The sequence below is a fragment of the Alligator mississippiensis genome, chromosome 1, assembly GCF_030867095.1.
Source record: "Alligator mississippiensis isolate rAllMis1 chromosome 1, rAllMis1, whole genome shotgun sequence".
Taxonomy (NCBI): Eukaryota; Metazoa; Chordata; order Crocodylia; family Alligatoridae; genus Alligator; species Alligator mississippiensis.
This window is the reverse complement of record NC_081824.1, coordinates 191,926,910-191,950,914: the sequence shown is the minus strand read 5'-3', so window position 1 is coordinate 191,950,914 and position 24,005 is coordinate 191,926,910. Positions and strand designations below refer to the sequence as shown.

The window sequence follows — 24,005 nt, the reverse complement described above, 5'->3', positions numbered from 1 at the left end:
GGATTTAGATTTTGCAATAGGTAAAGCTTTTTGATTGTACGATAGTGATAGCATAAATAGGGGCCATATGTTCTGGAAACAGTCCCTTCCTTTCTTTGCTAATAGGTAAACATTTCAAGTTGGTATTCTTTTAGAGCGTTATTGTACTACTTATTGCCCATTGTTGTCATCTAGGTAGGGCACTTAGTGAATGCAGCAGTTTGGAGGTGGTAGTGCCCTGTTGTGACCACTGTGATGCAGACAAATAGAGAAAGTCACACTTCAAACTGAGTATAATATAATTTATTATCTGTGTGCACAGCCAGATAATTTCAGGCCATTTGAAAGTGTTTTGGGATACGTTTGTGCTTTGGGGGACTAGTAGGATTCCCCCACTCCCAAATAGTATCCTCTATCCCCAAACAATACCTTACTCTTGCCAGCATTAATGGGTTGCATGACTGAATTCTTACAGCAGATGCAGCCCAACTGGGACTTGTAATTTAAAGACAAGTTTAATATTAAGAAGTAGAAAAACAACTGATATTGTATTGTGCCTCACACTGGAATGCTTGCTTTGCTTGTTCTGAGCAGAGTTATTTGTAGGAATGAATTAGGAATTTTAATTCTGACTGCCATGTTTATCTTACATAGGCTACTCTAGAGATGCTCCTTTTGAAGAAGCAAGAAAGAACGAAGTGTCATCCTTTGGCAAATTACCACTATGCTGGTAAGTTTTTCTATACAAGTATGTATTAAGGTACAAATAACCCAGGATAAGCACACTATGATTTTGAGTAAAATGATTTCTTTACTTATTTTCTTTACTCTTTTTAGAATAATGACGAATTTCTGCTCCCCTCCCCCCCCCCTTTCCTCCCAGTATTATCCTTGTCATCTACTAAAACTAAAAGGGACCATTTTTAATGACAGCCAGATTAACCAAGAATCCTCCTCTATATTTAATATCGAGTGATAAGTCTGTTTTAATGACACAATTGGTCCAATAAAAGATAGCACCCACAAAAAATCCTTTCCCCCCCCCCCTTTTTAACATTTTTGATTTATTTTTCTTAATACCGATACCTGTAATTACTTACACTGATTTCTGCCACCGAGTCAAATCCAAAACTCTCAATGACATAACAAAACACGTATAGAATCTTGATGGCTGCATGGGGCCAGGAGGGGATTTTTTTACCTCTGCTGCTACATGTCAGGGTGTTTGTTTTTTTTAAAGCCTTCCTCAGAGGCAGTGGGCATTGGCTGCAGCCAAGGCTTGGGACTTTGATTTGGGTGTGTCATTGGTGCTGGGATTTAAACCTAAAGGCTCCTGGCTAGCGGCTCTTGCTCCTCTGCTCAGGATCGGGCTGATTGCCATATTTAGGGTCAGAAAGTAGTCCATATCCCAACCATGGGGTAAAATTCTAGAGGTGGGGGGACTGACTTCCTCTCTAACAGGGGAGGTGGTCTTCTTCCTTGAGCATATATTAACAACCTTTGCTTCTTCCATGGTCCCACTACTTTACCTGTGGCAGGTTAAGGTGTTTGTCTTTGATTTTGTGTTAGGGTTGACTGTATAGTTTTGCCAAGAGGTTAAGCAGTGGATTTGGGTAGAGAAAGTAAAGGATGGTTTTGATAGGGATGATCCTGCCTCAAGCAAGGGGTTGAACTAGGTGACCTCTGGAGGTTACCTTCAGCCCTAAATCTCTGTGATTGCCTGCCCTATGATAGTGGTGCTCAATCTATTTCCCTGGCAGGCTGAATGTGCAGTGCCAGATCCAGCTGGTGGCCTCCCATCTAGTGCCTGGGTAGGTGCAGCAGGGTCTATCCAACTGCTTAGAGGGGGGCAAAGGGCAGCCCAGCTCCAGTTCAGCTGCATGGAGGGACAGGGCATGGCCCAGCCACTGTTCTGCTATGCTGAGGTAAGGGGGTGCCTCAGCTTCAATCTGGCTGTGTGGTGGGAGAGGGCAATGGAATTTGGCAGCATGGGAGGATGGCAGTATTAATGGTCTTTGCTCCCCCACCATTCCATGCCTTCATTTGGCCTGCAGGCCAGAGATTGAGCACCCCCATCCTATTGTATTGAAATACAGGGGGGGAAATGAATGCAGTCCTATGTAATATTTTATACTTTCTACTTCAATAGTTAAATGGTACAAAATATCCTAAAGTATTTTTCTGTAAACAAAACGTACTGCATGGATCTGATTTGGAATTCTTGTCATTCATGTTTGCAGTTTGCTCCCTGTGTAACTTTGGGCTAGGCTCTTAGTTTGTTTATACCTCAGTATCCCCCTCTGTGCAGTCTTACTTTCTTCATCTGGTGTTGTAATGCATAGTAAATATTAGTAAGATTGCTTACAATCTCTTCATAAGAAGTGCAAAGTGCGGATTAAGTTAGTACTCTAGCCACTGCTTTCACATAAAATCAGTGTCTGCTGAGATCTAGCAACAAAACAAACACATCTAGGACTAATACTTTAATAAACACAATGGAGTCTCCTCTAGTTCAGAGTCTGAAAGTACTTTCTGAAATGCACAGCATGGCCTTTAGTAGGCCATTTAGTTCTGTGGTGTTACTGAAGATTACACGTTTACAATTTAGTAAAGGGCAAGGTTTCTTCTCACTCTGTCTCATATCTTTGCTTCTCAACTGTTCCTAGAAACAGGGCTGTATGTATATATGAGACAGTTGCCTGTCTGAGTGTAACCATCATTTCCAACCTGTACCCAAAAAGAAGCAAACGGTGAATCTTTCGGTACTCGGAGAATCAAAATACACTAGGCAAGATTCTGGTGTCTTGTCAGCACCCAAAGCACCACTTACATGGATCAGTAAGCCACAAATTGGCTGTAGCCACCCAAGAGAGAACTTTCCTGGCAAGAGGGACTTTAAGCTGCAAGACCCAGCTCTAGCACCAGTACTACCCCAAAGTAGGGGCATACCGGGGACGAAAGAAGCAGGACACATCTCTGATATGCAACAGCAGTCCCTGCTTGCTGTAAAACATGGTAGATGATGCAGTGCAGACTGGCCAGGAAGCTGCTGGTAGCCCTAAGCAGCTTCCTGCTTTCCACCGTTCTCCCTTAGGCAGTTGATGCATGGGAGTTGCAGCTTCTCTTCTTTCAAGGAAAGATCAATAACAAGAGATTGTTTTTTCCTGGTAGAGAAAAAAGGAAGGCACAATGTCTTTTTAGTATTTAACCTTGTCAAGAACACATATATGGTTTCAAAAGCAGTCTCGTTGTCACAGAGGAATAAAGAAAGAAAAACTGTCAGTGATTTATTTTGTGTAAAAGACGCTCTTGTTGTAGGAAAAGGCTCTACTTTCCTAAATGATTACTGCCAGGGATATGTGCAGCCATGGCTTTTGGTCACCCAGTATTTGGGGAAATCCTGGTTAGCCAATAAGAATAAAATAAGTTTATGAAGAAGTGGGATGACAATGGGGGAGAAGGGTTTTGATGCATGGAGTTGTGTTTGCAGTCCCCAGGTTGTAGAGCAGAACGGAGAGTTTTGTCTTCCTGTGCTTCTTGACTCTGCCAGTTGCCACATGCAATGGGTGTCAGGAGTTTTTCTTATCTTCCTCAGAAGTATTGAGTGTTGGCTGCAGCCCAGGCTGGAGAGTTTGATTAGGTGTGCCAGTGCTCTAGCTGGGACTTAAAAAATCCCTGAGGTTTTTGGGTAGAAGATCTTGCTCCTCCACTCAGGGTCAGACTGATCACCACATTAGGATCAGGAAGGAATTTTACCCCACGATCAGATTGGCATGTACTGTAGGGGTAGCAGGCATGGTCCTCTTCCTTGGATCTCTCAAAGGTATTTTAACAAACTACTCGTATCCTTACAGTGCACTGCTTTACCTGTGACAAGTTAGAGTGGTTTCTGATTGTTTTGGGGCATCATGTCTTGTAGATGCACCAGAGGGTTATCTGTTCTTAAAACAAACAAGACAAACACTTACCTAGGGTGGTTTGGATAAGAATGATCCTGCTTTAGGCAAAGGTTTGGGCTAGATGTCCTCAGGTTCCTTCTTGTTCTACTTTTCTATGATTTTAAGACTGCATTTGCAGGGCCAGGAAAAAGCTTGTTGCAGTCATTAAGATGCAAGATGACAACAGTGTAGAAAGGCATCTCAGCAATGTGGTTGGAAGGAAAGAACACAGCAGAAGAAAGTGCCCTACTGGGTCAAACAATGGTGCATCTAGCTCAGTATCCTGTCTTCAGCAATGGCAGTAGCAGATGTTTGAGAGGGAAAACACGTGAACAGGGTTATCTAGAGTGATCCATTCTGTCATACCGTCCTGGCATCCACTGTCATTAGTTCAGAGATACCAGACAGTACATCTTGACTGTTCTGTTTAGTAGCGCTATTAAGAAGTCTGTCCATGAATTTGTGTAGTCCCTTTCTGAACCTGGCTGTACTATCTGCCTCTGCAACCTCTTGTGGTTATGAGGTCCACAAGTTAACTTTTTGTGCTGTGGAAAAAAGGGCTTTCTTTTGTTTTAAAACTGTCTTATGCTAATTTGAGTGAGTGCCCCTAGTTCTAGTATTCTGGGACTTGGTAAATAATAGTTTCATCTTCAGTTGGTCCACACCCTGTATGATTTTATAGGCCTCTGTTTCCCCTCTCAGCCTTCTCTTTTCAAACTGAAGAACCCTATCCTTTTTAGCCTTTCTTTGTGTGGCAGCTACTTCATACACCTGATCATTTTGGTTGCCCTTCTTTGTATGGGCAGAGGCTGTATCGTAAGGGTATTAATGAGAAAAAAAATCTGCAAAATGTAAACATAACCTTAAAGTGAGGAATTAGAGGTCTGTATTGCAAATGATGCCAAGGTTATGGGCCTGAATGACCATCAGGAGGGCGGGATTGTCCTTGGTCACCAAGAAAGGAGGCAGTAGGGAGCACTTTGGGCAAGGGGATTAATGACTCTCTTTTTTAGCCACGTGAGTTGATGGATTGAAATTTATAAGATGTCTGAGAGACTGAGTCTAGAGAGAGAAACTAGTCTGGGAAAGAGGGATGGGTCTGTCAGTTGCCAGCACAGAAACAGAAATTGAATTTGTGTGTGCAAATGAGATTCCCCAGAGGCAAAGGGAAAGAGAAAAGAACAAGGAAAGAGTGTGTGTGATACTTACAGGAAGCTGGAGAGAGGAAAAGTACACTTGGTGGGATAGCTTGCATGGCTGGAGCACTGTCATGGATGGGTACAAACTGTTCAGGAAGGACAGGCAGAGCAGAAGAGGAGGAGGAGGAGTTGTCCTGTATGATTGCTTAGAGCTCCAGTTTGAAACTGGAGATAGGTCTGTTGAAAGTCTCTGGATTAAGGCAGAGTAGAGGAGAGGAAAGCAACAAAGGTGATGTTATGGTGGGAGTCTGCTAGAGACCATGGCAATCGGGGGAGGTCCTAGACAATTGGAAAAGAGCAAATATAGTGCCCATATCTAAGAAAGGGAAAAAGGAGGGTCCAGGGAACTACAGACCAGTCAGCCTCACCTCAGTTCCTGAAAAAATCATGAAGCAGGTTCTTAAATAATCCATTTCTTAGCATATGGAGGAGAAGAAGGTGACTAGGAACAATCTGCATGGATTCACCAAGGGCAAGTCATGCCTGACCAACCTGATTGCCTTCTATGATGAGATTACTGGATCTGTGGATGTGGGGAAAGCAGTGGATGTTGATATACCTTTACTTTAGCACGGCTTTTGATACTGTTTCCCCCAGCATTCTTGCAAGCAAGCTGAGGAAGTATGGGTTGGATGAATGGACTGTAAGGTGGATAGACAGCTGGCTGGATTGTCAATGGGTCAATGTCTCCCTAGAAGCCAGTATCAAGTAGAGTGCCCCAGGGGTTGGTCCTGGGGCTGGTTTTGTTCAATATCTTCATTAATGTTCTGGCGGACGGGATGGAGTGCACCCTCAGCAAGTTCATAGATGTCACCTAGCTGGGAGTTGTGGTAGATACACACTGGAGGGTATGGCTGGGCCAAAATAAATCTCATGAGGTTCAACAAGGACAAGTGCAAAGTCCTGCACTTAGGACGGAAGAATCCCATGCACCAGTACAGGCTGGGGACTGACTGGCTAACCAGCATCTCTTCAGGAAAGGGACCTGGGGGTTACAGTGGACAATAAGCTGGATGAGTCAACAGTGTGCCCTTGTAACCAAGAAGCCTAACAGCATACTGGGCTACATTAGTAGGAGCATTGCCAGCAGATCGAGGGAAGTACTCCATTGTGCACTGGAGAGGTGACATCTGGAGTACTGTGTTCATTTTTGGGCCCCCCACTACAAAAAAGGATGTGGACATGTTGGAGAGAGTCCAACAGAGAGCAAAGAAAATGTTTTAGGGGCCTGGGGCACATGACTTCTGAGGAGATGCTGAGGGAATTGGGTTTTAGTCTGCAGAGGAGAGGACTGAGAGGGGATCTGATAGCAGCCTTTAACAGCCTGAAGGCTGGTTCCAAAGAGTATGATTCATAGATTCATAGATGTTAGGGTCGGAAGGGACCTCAATAGATCATCAAGTCCGACCCCCTGCATAAGCAGGAAAGAGTGCTGGGTCTAGATGACCCCAGCTAGATACTTGTCTAACCTCCTCTTGAAGACCCCCAGGGTAGGGGAGAGCACCACCTCCCTTGGGAGCCCGTTCCAGACCCTGGCCACTCGAACTGTGAAGAAGTTCTTCCTTATGTCCAGTCTAAATCTGCTCTCTGCTAGCTTGTGGCCATTGTTTCTTGTAACCCCCGGGGGGCGCCTTGGTGAATAAATCCTCACCAATTCCCTTCTGTGCCCCCGTGATGAACTTATAGGCAGCTACAAGGTCGCCTCTCAACCTTCTCTTGCGGAGGCTGAAAAGGTCCAGTTTCTCTAGTCTCTCCTCGTAGGGCTTGGTCTGCAGGCCCTTGACCATATGAGTTGCCCTTCGCTGTACCCTCTCCAGGTTATCCGCATCCTTCTTGAAGTGTGGCGCCCAGAATTGCACGCAGTACTCCAACTGCGGTCTGACCAACGCCCTATAGAGGGGAAGTATCACCTCCCTGGACCTATTTGTCATGCATCTGCTGATGCACGATAAAGTGCCATTGGCTTTTCTGATGGCTTCGTCACATTGCCGGCTCATGTTCATCTTGGAGTCCACTAGGACTCCAAGACCCCTTTTCACCTCTGTGCCACCCAGCAGGTCATTCCCTAGGCTGTAGGTGTGCTGGACATTTTTCTTCCCTAGGTGCAGCACTTTGCATTTCTCCTTGTTGAACTGCATTCTGTTGTTTTCTGCCCACTTGTCCAACCTATCCAGGTCTGCCTGCAGCTGTTCCCTGCCCTCCGGCGTGTCCACTTCTCCCCATAGCTTTGTGTCATCTGCAAACTTGGACAGAGTACATTTCACTCCCTCGTCCAAGTCGCTGATGAAGACATTAAAGAGTATCGGTCCAAGGACCGAACCCTGCGGGACCCCACTGCCCACACCCTTCCAGGTTGAGACCGACCCATCTACCACGACTCTTTGGGTGCGACCCTCTAGCCAATTCGCCACCCACCGGACCGTGCAGTCATCCACATCACAGCCTCTTAACTTGTTCACCAGTATGGGGTGGGATACCGTATCGAAGGCCTTCCTGAAGTCTAAGTATACGACATCCACCCCTCCTCCTGTGTCCAGGCGTTTCGTAACCTGGTCATAGAAAGAGACTAGGTTGGTCAGGCACGATCTGCCCGCCACAAACCCATGCTGGTTTCCCCTCAGCATAATTTGCCCTGCCGGGCTCTCACAAATGTGAGCCTTGACAATTTTTTCAAATATTTTACCAAGGATGGAGGTGAGACTGACCGGCCTGTAGTTGCCTGGGTCCTCCTTCCTCCCCTTTTTGAAAATGGGGACCACATTAGCCCTTTTCCAGTCCTCTGGGACTTGGCCCGTGCGCCACGAGCATTCGAATATTCCCGCCAGTGGCTCTGCAATGACGTCGGCCAGTGCCTTCAGCACCCTCGGATGGAGCCCATCCGGGCCTGCCGACTTAAAGGCATCCAGTTCTTCCAAGTGACTCTGCACCACCTCAGGATCTACGTATGGAAGTCTGGCGCCTTGCTGCTGCCTCTCTACAGCCCCAGTGAGAGACTTGTCGTGCCCCTCGCTTAGGAACACTGAGGCAAAGAACTCGTTGAGGAGTTCAGCCTTGTCCCCCCTATCTGTCACCAATTGTTTCTGCCCATTTAGCAGTGGTCCTATTCCTCCCTGGGCCTTCCTTTTACTCCCAATATATCTAAAAAACAATTTCTTGTTGTCCTTTACTTGGGTTGCCATCCTCAGCTCCATGGTAGCTTTGGCCCGCCTAACTGCCTCCCTACAAGCACGAGCAGAGGAGGTATATTCATCTTTAGTGATCTCACCCTGTTTCCACTTTTTATGTGCTCCCCTTTTGGCCCTTAGGCTGCCCTGGATTTCTCTGGTCAGCCATGGAAGCCTCCTGGCCCCTTTCCCTCTTTTGCCTCGCTCGGGGATCGTCTTGCTTTGTGCCCAAAGGATCGTTTCCTTTAGGCACAGCCACCCTTCTTGGGCACCCATCCCATCAAAACTCCTACTCTGCAGTGCTTCCTTGACTAATCGCCTGAGTGCATTGAGATCAGCTTTCCTAAAGTCTAGCACTTTCACCCTACTAGTTACCTTACCCACTCGCCGTCTTATGTTGAATTCTATTATAAGGTGATCACTGTCTCCCAGATAGCTACCGATCTGGAGGTCCCCTATCATGTCATCTCCCGTTGCCAATACCAGATCCAGTATGGCATTCCCCCTAGTGGGACCATGCACCTCCTGCGTCAGGTGGAGGTCCTGTACACAAGTTAGAAACCTGCATGAGCGATGGGACCTTGCTGTCTGCGTCTCCCAGCTGGAGCTGGACTGTTCTGTGGTGGTAGATGACAGTTGCAGCAAGGGAGGTTTAAGTTGTATATTAGGAAAACTTTTTTCACAAGGAGGGTGGTGAAGCACTGGAAAAGTTTACCTAGAGAAAAGGTGGAATCTGCATCCTTGGAGGTTTTAAGGCCTAGGCTCAATAAAGCCCTGACTGCTTACAGAGAAAAATTGGTGGGGAATATAATAGTGGATGGCAACTTTGGCAGCAGTGGCCACGAAACTATTGAGTACATGATCCTCACGAATGGAAGGAGAGCAGCAGAGTAAGGACCCTACATTTCAGAAAAGCAACCTTTGACTCACTTGGGGAACTGATGGGCAGGATCCCCTGGGAGGCCAGTCTGAGAAGGAGAGGAGTCCAGGAGAGCTGATTGTATTTTAAGGAAACCTTACTGAGGGTGCAGGAATGAACCATCCTGATGTGCAGGAAGAACAGCTTGGCTTAGCAGGGAATTGTCTAGTTAGGGATGGTTCTGCTTCGAGCAGGGGGTTGGACTAGATGACTTCCTGAAGTCCCTTTCAACCCTCATTCTCTGTGATTCTGTGATCCTCTGAAAAACACTGCTAATGTGCAGTTGGAGAAGTAAGAGATTCCAGAGAGAGCATAGTCACAGGATGCAAGGAAAGACCAGATTTCTAGAAAAGGAACATGGTTGATGGTGTCCGAGGCAGCTACAGGTCAAGGAGGATATGGATGGAGTACCACTATAATCTTTGGCTAGCAAGTAATCAGTTAGAGACTTTGAGAGCAGTTTCTGTGAAGTGAAAGGAGTGGAAACTGAATGTGAAGGGTATGAGGTAGAATTGGAGGAGAGGAACTCCAGACTGTAAACAGCACATACATCAAGGCTAAGAATTTGGGCTCTTTTTTAAATTTAAGAAGCTCAAGCATGTTTGTATAAGGAGGTGAATGTGGGTAAGGAAGTGTGAGAGCAGGTATGAGGGAGATCAGAGAATAGGATGGGATCACTGGTGCAAGTGGAGGGGGGAACAGATCAGAAGAAGTGGAAGGGGCGAAGAAGGAACATTTTCTTCATAGTACGATATTTCCCAGAGCTTGTGAAGGTTTACAATGACACAAGAAGAGACAAGAGGATGCTTTCACTTGCTTCAGGATCCTCTCAAGCTAACTGGTAACACTTGCCAGGTCACCACTATACCTGTGGTCCTCAGAGTGTGGTTTCTAGATGGAAGGAAAGGACCAGAATTTCTCAAGCAGACCTAGGAACCAGAACTTCAGTCATCATGCTACATGATGAACCAAAAACTCACCAGGCTTAAATCTATTAAAACTGTAGTAAGGCAGTAAGATACAAAACAACTCTGTAAAGTTCTTCAGCACAACTTGAAGTTAAAATTCATATCGATAACCACTCTTCAGCAACTTACAGCTCTTGTGTTATAGTTTTATTTGATGGGGATATGTCAACCAGATATTGTAGGCATAGAGGTATTTCTGATTGTACAAAGACATTCTGTTTCAAGAATTGGTTTAATTAAATGTAGTGGCATTTGGATTAACAGGGTTTTTCTCCACTATATAGAATTCAATCATTGCAGCCCCTGAGCACACATGCTTAGATTAAAGCAGGACTAGATCAAAGTTAAAATGCAGTGCTGACTCAAGAAAATAAAAAAAAATCTCCTCAAATAACAAGATAGACTCTCACTCCCCCACAGGACACCCTTCACACAAGTGAATGAACAGTTGTCTTTGAAGCATGACTTGAAGGTCAGCAAACTCAGACACTGTCAGGCTGATGAGGGAAGCAGGTTTTAAACCTGAAGTCTCTTTACTCATTTGCCAAACACATTGGACGCTCTGAGCTGATAGACAACCTGAGCAAACATGTCTGAGTCTCTTAAACTTTAAAAAGACCCCAGCTTCTTGGCTTTGCTGCATGCAGTGCTTACAGTCAGTCTAGAGTTCCTCTCCTCCAGTTCTTCCTGATACACTTCAAATTTAGCTTCAGCTGAATTTGAGCAAGCATATCCTGATTTCTTTATTTTAGAGAGAGCCTCTCTCCTTAGCCTTTATCAGCCTTCAAGATGAAATTTTAGGGAAGAGGTAGCCTCTCCTGGAGAGAACTGCCGCAGGGTTTTTGTTTTTTATTTAGTTAGGCAGTGTAACTTCTCAACCTTACTTTCACATTAGGAAGGATAAGAGAGACTCTACAAAATTTTGTGCCTCTGTCTAAATATGAAATACATTTTTGTACATTTTTCTTTGGTGATTTACCTCTGTGCTACTTCAGGTTTACATTGGTGTAACTCTAGTGAAAGTAATGAATCAGACCCAGAGCCCCTGAGTTTGTAGAAAGGATTTACTGTTATTTAATCAGTGCAATGATATGGTCACACTATGGCAAATACAGTGGAATGTAGATTAAATCTCTGAACAGATAAACAGATCCATATTCTAAGGTCCAAAATCTTTCCCACTGCATGGTAGATCCCTCTATACATGATCTCTGTTTCTCCTACACCAGGAAGAGCTAGATCAAATTTTTAGCAACCAGACTTGAATTCAACCTTTTCTCCTGTAATGTTTCCTACACAGATTTTATTGTAGTTAATTAGGCTGTTTCCTGCTAAACCTAAAACTCATATTCAGGTTAGGATCTTTGCTGATTCACCACAACTACAAGAAAACTGAAAAATGTGAATCTGCCTTAGGGGTACAATAAAATAAACTCTTATTTCATTGTAGTAGTTTATTGGAAGAAAAATGATCAATCAGGCAGGTTGCTGGACACTGAATCTTATGCTTCTGTGTCATTTCAGTTTGGAAAACATATAATATTAAGGAAAATTTATATTCTGTCAGTAATAACACTTGAACATTTCTCATACCAGGATTGAGAAGATGAATATACTTTAATTCCACATCCTTAAATTCCTGTGGTGCAAATGTTGTTCCTACTTCAACAGATGAATGAAGTGAGGTGCGGAGGGATTTGCACAAAAACTGGTCCCATAGTCATGTAGAGGGGATCATTGGCTTCTCCATTTGGGTGCTTATGCCAGTTTTCTTGGCAGCAGTCCTCTTTTCCCCCTCTCCTGTCCACCCAAGTGTGGATAATTTTTTTCCAGAACAAGAATGACTTACTCCAAACTAGTGTAATTCAGAAATTGATGTTTAAATTCACACCCTATCTTAATCCCAGTTAATTTCCTGTATAGGCAAGTCCATGGAAAGACTAAAATGATGGGCTATTCCAGGGAAGGATTACATGTAAATGAAGGCAGAGTTATGCAAATAGGGGAAAATAGTAAGCAGCAGAGTCACTCTGGGAGACATGGTTGCTTATAAAGCAGCAAGTCAGAAAAAGACACTTGGGCCAATAATAGAAGAGTTAATAAAACTAAGAATTTGAGGTCAGTGCCATTCTGCGAAGCTGATATAAAAGCTTTTGTGTAAATTTAAGTAGGGATAGCTAATATCACTTTATCCTCAAGAGTTGAAATGCCTTCAGAGAGCAGAGGAATAATGACATTGCAGAGAAGCTAATGTCTTCACCACGGAAGACTGGTAAGATGCATACCCCAGCTTTTTTCAGTGAGTAAAGTTGAGCCATTGTTTGCTAGACTGAGATGTCAGACAGGAAGTTAAGGAACAATCAGTAACTTTGAGAAATTTAAAATTAATACATTTAAATTATCTAAGGCTAGTTTTATACATGTGGCATAAATACCACAATGATACTGAATCCAAGAATTTGGCATAACTCAGAGAAAAGTCAGTGATAAAAGCAAACTAAGCACTGTCAGGGTTAGAAAGAAACTTCTCATACGGGTTAGCTGGTGTTTGACTGATTTCTTACTTCTCCTTCTGATGCTCAAGTGCTGTAGTCTTATAGACAGGACACTGCTTTGAGCCAGCAGAACAGTTCTTTTGCTTCTGGTATTGGACTCCTTTTCACTAAAGATCTGAATGAGAGCACAGACTTATTTTCTACAGTCTGCACCAGATTAAACACTGATCCTCAGAGATAAAGTCTTATATTTTCACAGGCAGTTAATCTAGAAAAGCAAATGCCTACTTTTAACACTTGGCAACTATATAGCAGCTCCATTCAAGCACCAGAAAGCACTTTGCAGTTGCATGGCACTCATGAAGTAGTTTATAAGCATCAGCCCTATTTTGTGGGTGGAGGTGGACATGGAGGGGTTAAGTAGCTAATTAATTTGTCACTTGTCATGGATTATTAGCAAACAGTTCTAACTCCTACTTCTCTGTTCTAACAGCTAGAATACTATATGGAAAAATGTTGGAAGCTGGACAAGCTGTTTATAATGTATATTTATTTATTTTAGGATCTGACAAGTGGACGAAACCCGAAAGAAAGCTTTTTAAGGATGCACTGTCCATTTACAGCAAAGATTTTCTTTTTGTACAGAAAATGGTAAGAAAGCCTCTGTTCTCTGCCAGTTTCAACCTATTGTTTTCTTGTTAGCTGTATCCTTTTCTTCACTCACCAGTGTTAGGCTTGCTCACTGCAGAGGTGATTGCTCCTGGCACCTTGGAGAACTTAGACCTAACCTGTTAATCTGTGTGTTAGCCAGGTATCCAGATTCCATGTGACACCAAACTCTTGTCTCCATATTCTGATTTTCTTGCACTAAAAAAGCATAGCTCACAGTGGTGATAGAATGCCACAATTAGTATTAGAGAGATGCCTGTATTTTTTAAATTTCCATCGTAGAAAAAGGAAACGTGAGAGGCCACCATATCTGGAGGGACAGAATCGCATGCCTTAATTGTCATTTTTCTTGCTGAGAAATGTTTGCTTTATGTAAAGTAAACCTGAACACTGCATATCCTGCCGCCTTTAATGGCTTTTTGGTTGGGGAAAATGGGTGGGGTAGCTATAATATTCTGCTAAGATTTTTTGCTCCAAAGTTATCAATGTATACTGTCAGTCAATAGTTTTTTATAGAAATCTTTATCTAGGAATAGCCTCCAGGAGTTTGCTTCATTCAAATATATTAAACAAATATGTGGTTTACTTAGGAGTAAAGAGAAATTACTCTGAGCTGTCATATGTTGTGTTCAGGTTATCTATATTTTTTTGCATTTTGCTATTTTTTCCTAAATATAGCGTACAAAATTCAACCTTTTATAATGTTTTACTGTCAATAAAACTGATGCTGGGCTATTATCACTTGGATCTAGGTTAAGTCTAAGACAGTTGCACAGTGTGTGGAATACTACTATACTTGGAAGAAAATCATGCGTCTGGGACGGAAACACAGAACACGTTTAGAAAAAAAGAGAGATGAATGCCTGGTAAGCTTTAAAAAAAACTCCCCATAAACTCTAACACTGGTAAAGCTTATAAATCTACAGTGAGATTTTATTTTTTTTATACAAGTGCAGCTTGATTGATGGAAACTAAAATGTAATTAAGGCTACAAGTGTGGTGTCTTAACTCTGGTCTGAAAATATGCACAACCTGTCTTGACTTGTGTTAGTAACACAGGTACAGGAAAAACTATTGCAAATTTCCCAATGTGCATGCATGTGTGTATACATTTAGCTTGCTACTATAATTTTTGGGTTATGGACGCACACAACACTTAGAACAGTTTTTAAATGTGATTTAAATATAAGGTGGACAGACATGCAAACAGGTTAAACTGGTTTAGTCACCTGTAATGGTTCAAAAGGGTACCAGGGGGTGGGATGGAAATCAAATGCTGCTGTATTAACTCTCAAACAATGCACACCATTTTCCAAAAAAACACCTCCAAAATTGGGGTGTGTGTCTTTGGGGTGTGAGGAATTTGATTTTCTTCACCAGATTAGAACGATGGAGATGCTGTGCCAAAGTGCTACTGCTCTCTGAGCCAGCAAGCCGAAAGGATGGAGTGTAGTTTTTATCGCCTCTACTGAATTGGTAGTAGCTTTTGGCTGAGAGAGGCTTAACACTAGCTTTTGCTTGAAACAGTGAGTGAGCTGGCTGAGGGTAAGTGAGCTGATGCATAGTCAGCCATGACTCTGGGAAAAACTTTCTCTCCCTCCACCCCATCACTCTGCCTTTCAAAAACAAGGTGCATGTCTTATTTGGGGGGGTGTGGTATACAAGCGATATGGTATTTTGAACCATTTGAACTGGTACAGAGATATGACCTGTCAGATTCCAACGATTCTGTGAATTCTACTAAAAACCTTGTCACAAGGACACAAAAAAAGGAAGGGAAATGTTATGTGTGGATGCCAAGCATTCTGAGGCATGCCTGGTTAATCCTTCAGGCATCCCACATCTCATTGTTCTTCACCCTAGTCCCCGCACTGTTACTACTGGCTGCTCTGGCACACAGCCAGAACTCTGTTGCCCCGCATCCTTCCATCCCTCTTTTTTTCCCTTTTGTTGGTACATTTTATCAACAAGCTCCCTTGCATTGCTTGTTCAATAAAAGCTTTCTTTTCTACCAACCAGCTGTGTCCTTGCTCCCTACTTGGCTGTAGCCTTTTTCGTGCCCCTACCCTGGTCCTGGGAACCAAAAAAGTATGGGTCCAACACCTGACACCCCACCCATGCCTCTTTCCTCTCTCTCCCCCCTGACACACTGCAGACTTTGATTAATTGCAGGCTGTTGAAGTTTACTGAATTCACATTTTAGGAGACAAGGGGAAGCAGAAAAGTCAAATCACTCCCAGCCACAGGTCACCCACCCCCTAAGATCCCTAAAGCATGGGTAGAAGGCAGGCCAGGCTGGGTGCTTACTCCTACCCCCTGGTGTTGGAACCACAGTACTTCATAGAGTTGTGAACTGAGTCTCAGTCAGTGCCATGTGGAAGTGGTTCAGTAGTTGTGTGTCCTTACCCTGTCCTGCAAGAATTGTGAACCAGTTCTCAGTCTCTGACAGTTTGGAATTGTTCCACTGTTATGGGTGTGCGCACCCATGGCGTATAATAAGTCAAGACATTTCTCTAGTCTAATAGGAAGTATAATTGGAAAAGCAGTTTATCTGGGCTGGCAAAAAAGTCCTGCACTATATACCTTGTACTACACGTATTTAGGCAATCTTACAATATACTCCAGTGAAGAGGTCCTTTTATGTTGCCAGCCAGATAAAGATAAAGCATCACATTTGAAGATACATAATGCCTGTGGGACATGATTTTATATTTAAAGCTGAAGGCAGTCTTGGGCAACATTACAGAACTCTTAAGGCCTGCAATTTGTCTTTGTGGCTGTGGTTTTATTGCATATATAGCACACACAAAACATCCAGTTCAGGGCAAGTGAGAATACTACAGCAAATGAAACATTGCTAGGTGGCACACTGTGTTTCTGTGCTGTCACTTGTCTTATGTTTTTTTAATATTCTTTGATCCCATCTTTAGTTTTCTTTAAATTTAATTTTAATTTCAGACAAGTGGAGAAGAGGAGGTTTTAGAGGATGAGGAAGAGGTGGAAGAAGACAGAAAATGTGTAAAAGAAGAGGAAAGTGAAATACAGAAATCCCCTGAACCACCACCTATCCCACTTGCACCCATAGACCTGCCACCCCTTCAAAGTCTCTCACTTTCTGCAGCCTCTTTTATCTGTGAAATGCCAAACTGTGGTGCTGTACGTGTATTTGCTGTCTTTTATCAATATGAGAGGTGTTTGGTCCAGTGGATAGGGCATTAGGTAGGAACTCGAGACCAGGATTCAGTTTTTGCCCCTGTCGCTGGTCTCTGCTAGATGTCCTTGGGCAAATTCATTTCATTCCTCTGTGCCTCAGTTTCCTCATCTGTAGAATGGGCACAATGACATGTAGCCTATGTATAAAGCACTTTGAGATGTATGCATGAAAAGCTTCATGTAATAAGAGCTAGGTATTATTTTGTGTGTTAAAGGAATAAATGAAATAACTGAGAATTTTTTTTAACTTCAGTGGAGTATATTGGAGAGTAGAATTTGGTCAAATGTGTCATTTTTAACCAGTGGTATTGCTGACATATCAGCAAAATGTAAATTGAATGCATGTCTCCTTTCTTTGCTGCTGTTGCAATTCAAGTTTGTTTTCCCCCACCAGGTGTTCAGCTCCAGACAAGCACTAAATGGCCATGCCCGTATTCATGGAGGTACCAATCCAATGACAAAAACAAGGTGTACAGTTTCAGTCATTAAGCAAAAATCTGGGACACAGAGTGGACACGGTTCAGTTAAAAGCTCACCTGCACACAGCACAACAAGTGGTGAGACGGACCCAACAACAATTTTTCCTTGTAAAGAATGTGGCAAGTAAGTAAATGTTTCTTTATTACTTGGTTTTCCCCCTGTATTCAGAAGAAACAGAACCTCAAAAAAAATAGCGATTTATTCACCAGGTTTGTTTTTAAGGACCATGAGTTTCCTTTGTAGGCAATTAACTGTGCCCTATCCAAACTCCTACCCTAGTCAGTCATGAGAGACTGGTCTGGATCATATTTTGGAGCTTGATCATTTGCTTATCACATTCGGTCTCTCTCTGTTTTCTGACTCCATCCACATACAAGGGTTATGCCTCCTGATTCCAGGAGAGGGAAACAGCTCTGGCCTTTTTGTTTTCTGTTTCACCACAAACTCCAGGGTGATCTTGAGCAAATTATTTAGGTCCAGATCCAGAAAGCTTATTAAACTTCTAAATCCTTTGTGGATTTCAGCCTTAGTTTCCTGGTGCCTGAGTTTCTTTGCCTCTTAAAGAGAGGTAAATATACGTCTCTACCATATGGAAAGGTTATGCAAGTACATACTATGCAGATCGTGCAGTGCTCAGATGGTATAGTAATAGAGGAGCCATATAAACACCCTAAATAAAAGTGAAACAGTAAGGCCCATATTACTAGGAGGCTGTAAAAACCTAATTAGTACTCTCTGAAATCCTCAAAGTGGGGTGGGTAATGTAGATTTCTCTTCACCAACATATGTTTCAAGGCAGTGAAGCAGGGCTTATTTATTTGTTTTTCAGTACAGTCAAAATAGAATTTGAAATGGCAATAAAATGTTCCCTTGAAATTTTAGGGTGTTTTTCAAAATCAAAAGTCGCAATGCTCATATGAAGACTCACAGACAACAGGAAGAACAACAAAGGCAAAAGGCTCAAAAAGCTGCTGTTGCAACAGAAATGGCTGCTACTATTGCAAGAACTACTGGGCCAGTTGGACATGGTATGATCCCTCTGGATCATATGGATTTGATTAAACATGTGGAGGACCTTGATGACGATGTTGTTCAGGAGTTAGGTAATGTCATGGAAGAGAATGAAGTCATGGAAGCTGACCTCTTGTTGGATGATGAAGATGCAGACCTGCTGCAGGATGATGCCGAGCTGTAAATACAGAGCTGTCCCATGCAGACAGCTCCTGGATGCATCAGTCAGGAAATCTGAACTACCTGTTTATTTTCCATTGATTTTTTTTTTTTAACTACCTGTATAAAAACTGATAATTTCTTTAGTTCAGACCTAGAAAAAATGCTTTTTTCCCATTTTTTTTTTTTTTTTTATCAATCTGTGTTTTGGGGAAAATAAATAATTAGCACAAAGATTCTTATAAGGTGTTTTATCTGGGTTCTGTTTCACTGAGATCTTTCAAAACCACTAATAACAGAGAAGTCTATATATCTATTACTATTTCTCTCCTGACTATTATCAGAGAAACTTTAATTCTGTAGAGTTCTCTTCTCCTATTCTCAGTTGAGCATTACTAAGAATGTGTTCGTTTACACTTGTTACTCTGGCCCCCTTTACTAGGTAAGAACTGTTGTCATGCACTTCTGACAGGATAGTTGTCTGCACTGGATTGTACAGTGAGTTTCCAGAAGTAAACGTCACGTTTGGAGATGCTGACTTGATTATTCTTCAGCTTTTTGTCCTGGTTTTATTTGGAACTAAAAAAAAAATCTGACCAAATCTGAAATAATTACAAGTGTGATTGTATCATGAATATCATTGTACATTTTCAGTTCTACCTTGCCTTAATTTTTACCTGTTCTTGTTATCTGTACCTGCAAAAGGTAATGTTTATACTGTACATATGGAGATTCCACTTAATTGGGTTTTAAAAAAAAAAGAGAGATCCTCGGGCTTCCGAATGACCTAATCCAAGGAATGAAGAAAGATGATGGTGATTCTACTGTGAATCACATCCTATGAAGGGAACACTGGATTAGGAGCTCTACTTTTGTAATTGGTGTGCACTGGAGATATAACCTGTTGTGCCAATAAATCACACTGTTGAATAGCCATTCCAGAGGCTTTGGGTGGTAGGGTATGACTTCATGCACACAGTGCAGAAGTAGATTTTGTTTAAGGTTCAATGTCAGGAGATGCCCTTGTCACACAGAGGGAATGGGTTGAGTGATGCTGTTGAATAATAGTGGCATGTTTTGGATTTTGTTTTGTTGGGGTTTTTTGTTTGTTTTTTCCAAATCCTTCCTAGGCCCGAAATGTTGTTATTCTTGTGCCATTTTTGAGGATTCACGTTTAATTTCATCAGGTTTATATAAAGTTTTTATGGAGAAACAAGGAGACAAGGCTGTCAAGTCTTCCTCACACCTCTGTGTAACCCGGCTGTACGCACAAGTTCTTTGTAACCCCATTGATAATTAACTTGATTTGATTTGTTGTGATAGAGACATACTACTGGACTCATGGAGTTTTATTCTCGAGTCCTAAACCAGAAGCAGGTTTAGGCAGCTCATGGAGAGTTTACATTTGACCGATGGTCCTTCCTTACAAAATAGCTAGTTTTTGAAGTTCTCCTTGGAATAAAATGCCGTAAATAATATAAAGGCTTCAACAGAATACTGATACTCTTGTGAATCCTGCACAGCAGAGCAGAACTGGAAATTTTATAGAACATCTTTATGAAAAAATTTCAGATTCTTCCTAAGTAACTAAATCCTTAGATGATGGTGTCGCTATGGACATAGTCTTTCTAGTCTTTAAGAAGGCCTTCGACACTGCCTCTCATCCTCATGAATAAATTAAGTGACTGCGGCATTGATGCCTGCACAGTTGGATAGGTAAAAAATTGGCTGATGGGACGCACCCAGAGAGTAGTGGTGGACGGGTTGTACTCAATCTGGCGAGATGTGAGCAGTGGGGTACCCCAGGGCTTGGTCCTCGGGCCTGCACTGTTTAACATCTTCATCAGCAATTTGGAGGGGGTGGAAAGCACGCTGTCCAAGTTTGCTGATGACACTAAGATGTGGGGTGAGGTGGACACACTTCAAGGGAGAGAGAGTCTGCAACTCGATTTAGACAGACTACAAAAGTGGGCAGATGCAAATAGGATGGGGTTCAACGTAGACAAATACAGGGTGCTGCACCTTGGGAGAAGGAATCCACAGCATACATACAGGCTGGGGAGCTCCCTTCTTGAAAGCACAGAGGCGGAAAGGGATCTTGGAGTCATTATTGACTCCAAGATGAACATAAGCTGCCAATGCCAGACTGCAGCCAGCAAGGCCAGCCGTACCTTGTCATGCATCCAAAGGTGCATCTCAAGCCGGTCCAGACAGGCAATACTCCCCCTCTATGTGACTTTGGTCAGGCCGCAGTTGGAGTACTGCATCCAGTACTGGGCACCACACTTCAAAAGGGATGTGGCCAGCCTGGAGAGGGTTCAGAGGAGGGCCACCCGCTTGGTGAGAGGGCAGCAGGACAGGCCCTACGAGGAGAGACTGAAGGACCTGAACCTGTTCAGCAAGAGGATGCTGAGGGGGGTACCTGATGGCTGCCTACAAGCTCATCAGGGGAGATCAACAGCAAATAGGCAGAGCCCTTTTCTCCCCAGCACCGCCTGGGGTGACAAGGAACAATGGTAATAAGCTGATGGAGAATAGGTTTAGGTTAGAGATCAGAAGGCAATATTTTACAGTTAGGGTAGGCAAAATCTGGAACCAACTTCCCAGGGAAGTGGTCCTCGCCCCTACCTTGGGCAAATTCAAGAGGAGGTTTGGTGATCACCTGTCTGGGGTCTTGTGAATCCAGCATTCATTCCTGCCTGTGGCAGGGGTTCAGGCTAGATGATCTGTTCAGGTCCCTCCTGACCCTAGCTACTACGAAACTACTATGAAACTATTCCTTTCTTTTTCTGCCATAAGTATTTCATTCTTTTGCCACACTTCAGACAAGTTGTCTGGGGTCCCAAATGCTTTCTTAACCAGAGTGCAAGAGGTTACACACCTGCTTCTTTTCTGTTAGTAAAACTATTTATATCTGGGCAAAACGAATAACAGAAAGCTGTTTCAGTTAACTTGTGCAGATGTACATGGCCCCACAGGTACAAAGCCATTGCAAATCAGAACCCATAGGTTTATGGGTAAAGAAGAGCCTCCCCATCAAAGCAGAGGGACAAAATCTGAAGAGTTGAATGTTCTGCTAATCACTAGTAAGAAAGTGGAATCCACTCAACAGCTTCAAGTTACAAAGGCTCCTCTATCTTTTTTGTCAGTGCGTGGAAGAAGCTGCTGGTTTCACTCCAACAGCAGCACCATCTCTGCACAGCCAACCATTACCCTCTCCTATCCTAGGCATGACTTCCTAAATAGCTGTGCTAGCCAGGCTCAACCAACTGCTTTGAAGCAGAGAAACGCTGTAAAATGTTGTATATGCTGTGTATTTTACAAGTTTTGACTCAAAGCTGTGTATGTTCTGGGTGTTTGCAGAATCAGAGCCTTTGTACACAGTAACTTGCCCTGTCTTCTATGGCCCTAAGGTAGCAGAACTTTAGTGAGTCCATTCCATTGTCTCTATACCCATGGAGCATTAAACCCTGGGGGATCCTCTACAGAGCCTTTTGTCCTAGCACGTGAAAAGATGGAAGCATTCTACAGAAGTAGCACTCCCCAATGCATGTTGGTAAGGAAGACATCTGCAGGGACCAATAATGCCTTTAGTTTTCACTTGATACTTACTCAGGCAAAACTACCATTCAAGTTTATTTAGATTTTTTTTGTCTGAAAAAAAGTAAAAATAATACTGTCAAAACTTGTGGATTTGACTCCCAGAGAGTTAATAGATGTGTTATACTAATCCCATTCAACTATTTTCTAGCTCTCTAAGGTAAAACTGGCATACCTTTATTTGTACCCACCAAAACAATGATAAAAATAGTGACGTGACTTGAAATAACCAAAGAAATGTAGATTTCTGAAATAGTATAGGCCTCAATCATTGACTCTGTATTGCACTGTCTAATGTTAAAAAAAATGTTGTTCAGGCTTGTTCCTAAATGTAGTTTAAAGGGTTCTCCTCCCTCCCACCCCAGGTGATTTTTTTTTGCTAATGATTGATGGTGTAAAACTGTTTACCAGGAGGTAGTTTCATTCTTGATCTTGGTTATGTCTGGCAAAACCTGTACATAGAAAAAAAAATCAGTATATTTTATGGAAAAAAAAATCTTATTTTCAAATATATTTAACTGTTATATTTTATTGGAAGAAGGTTGTAAATATTTTAGGAGCTCTAGTGTAAAAAAAAAAAAAAAACAAATTGTACTGTTGGGTGTGGGAAAAGTAATGAAAATAAAACTACATGTTTAATGTAGTTGATTTATTTCAGTTATAGCTTCAGAATATTAGCATCAATCTTGCATGCAATTTAATTTCAGGATGTAACTTATTCAGATTTGCACTAGAATGGCTTAATTTCACAATCTAGTATTTGTTTATCTGTATTTTTTCTTGGATTCAGCATATGTGGTACATATCAAAAAGCACTATGTATAGAGTATTCAGTACTATTTCCTTTTGTAACGGTTGTATCTGTACAATCAAAAGGTTTTATGTAACATTTTGGCAAACAGAGGACAGTATTTTCTAGTGAATTTTATACTTTTGATAAAATGTAGTTTTTTGGGTTTTGCTACCATGGTGAAAATTTCTTTTAATAAATTAATCTGTTTTAAAAAGTATAGGGGGGGTTGAAAAGTTACATGTATGTAAAAAATATATATAGTTACATTGTTGATGGCTTTAAAAGGGCATTCCTTAGTAAGTGGTAATTGGAATTCTGAACCCTTCCAGAAAGAATATTGTTTCCCCTGCATACACCTTCATTTTGGTTTAAAAACAAAAAAAAACAAAAAACTATACCCAAATATTCATGTTGATCACATGATATGGACGTGTTCAGAAAGGGAAAAACTGGATGATGGGCCATAATTCGAAAACAAAAAATAGTCTGTTTAACCCTGTTTTGGAAACATATTTCTGTCCAATAAATACATGAAAACTCTGTCCTCTCCTCCTGTATTTGATATGCATTCTTGTCGCAACACATTTAATGCTGATGTAATTAATTTTGAAACTTCAAAATGTCCTACAGCCAGAATCCAAAGATTTCTTTACTGAATGAATATCTATCGGTAGTTCTAAATTGCACGTACACCAGAGAACTATCACCCAGTGAAAGACTGGATGTACAGGGAATACAGAAGTGTGTCTTACTATTTTTTTTCAGAAACAATGCCCTTTCTGCTCTGAATTCGCATACAACAACCCTACCCCGATTTATTTTTTTTACCCTAATGCCAGGATCTACAAAGAAATGCAAAGTTAGAAATGATATTTTGCTGTTACTATTATATATTGCCTGTTTTTGCAAGTTGTGAAGTTTTTATTTCTAGAAATGCTGAGAGAAGTGAGGTGTGATTAAAATGAGTGCAGTACCTTGGCAAGAGTAGGGAGATCATTTAATAAATAATAGGAAGCATGGGAGAAAAGTCCCCAGGGGGTGGGAACACATTTCAATATAGGTCATGCTTGGATAGAAAGCTTACAGGGTTGTCTGTGAATTGTCATAGAAATATAGGGGCCATAACTTAACGTCTAGTCCAGGCAAGATCAAAGATAGCTGAAGCACCCCCAACGGATATTTGTCTAACCAGGGTAGATCCAGAGGAGGTGCAGTGGTGTGACTGCACCTTCCTTCCTGATTATGCAGCAGGAACTTTGGGACTTATGTCCAGGACATAAATCCCAAAGAAAGTAAAAATTTCTCTCAGTTCCTTTTTCTCTGTGGTCAGAGGCACATTCCCTCTTCTCCCCATCATGGCCACTGCCTTGCTTGCCACTGCAGGTGTCCCTGCTATCCCAGGAGCAAGTGAAGCCCCT

General features: G+C 42.3%; 1 protein-coding gene across 5 annotated transcripts in view; it reads left to right on the top strand.

The window, feature by feature from the left end:
• The window catches only part of TRERF1 (transcriptional regulating factor 1), a 141,807-nt gene extending 118,680 nt beyond the window's left edge, over positions 1-23,127 (top strand). For 4 of the 5 annotated variants that reach the window (XM_059718256.1, XM_006266028.4, XM_059718260.1 and 1 more), the window contains exons 12-17: positions 634-709; positions 13,225-13,313; positions 14,084-14,197; positions 16,290-16,487; positions 16,939-17,147; positions 17,907-23,127. In XM_059718256.1, the coding sequence (XP_059574239.1) occupies positions 634-709; positions 13,225-13,313; positions 14,084-14,197; positions 16,290-16,487; positions 16,939-17,147; positions 17,907-18,219 (999 nt within the window). In that variant the 3' untranslated portion in view covers positions 18,220-23,127. The remainder of the gene's footprint in view (positions 1-633; positions 710-13,224; positions 13,314-14,083; positions 14,198-16,289; positions 16,488-16,938; positions 17,148-17,906) is intronic. The other variant, XM_014598093.3, reaches the window with a different exon arrangement.
• Positions 23,128-24,005: the final 878 nt, after the last annotated feature.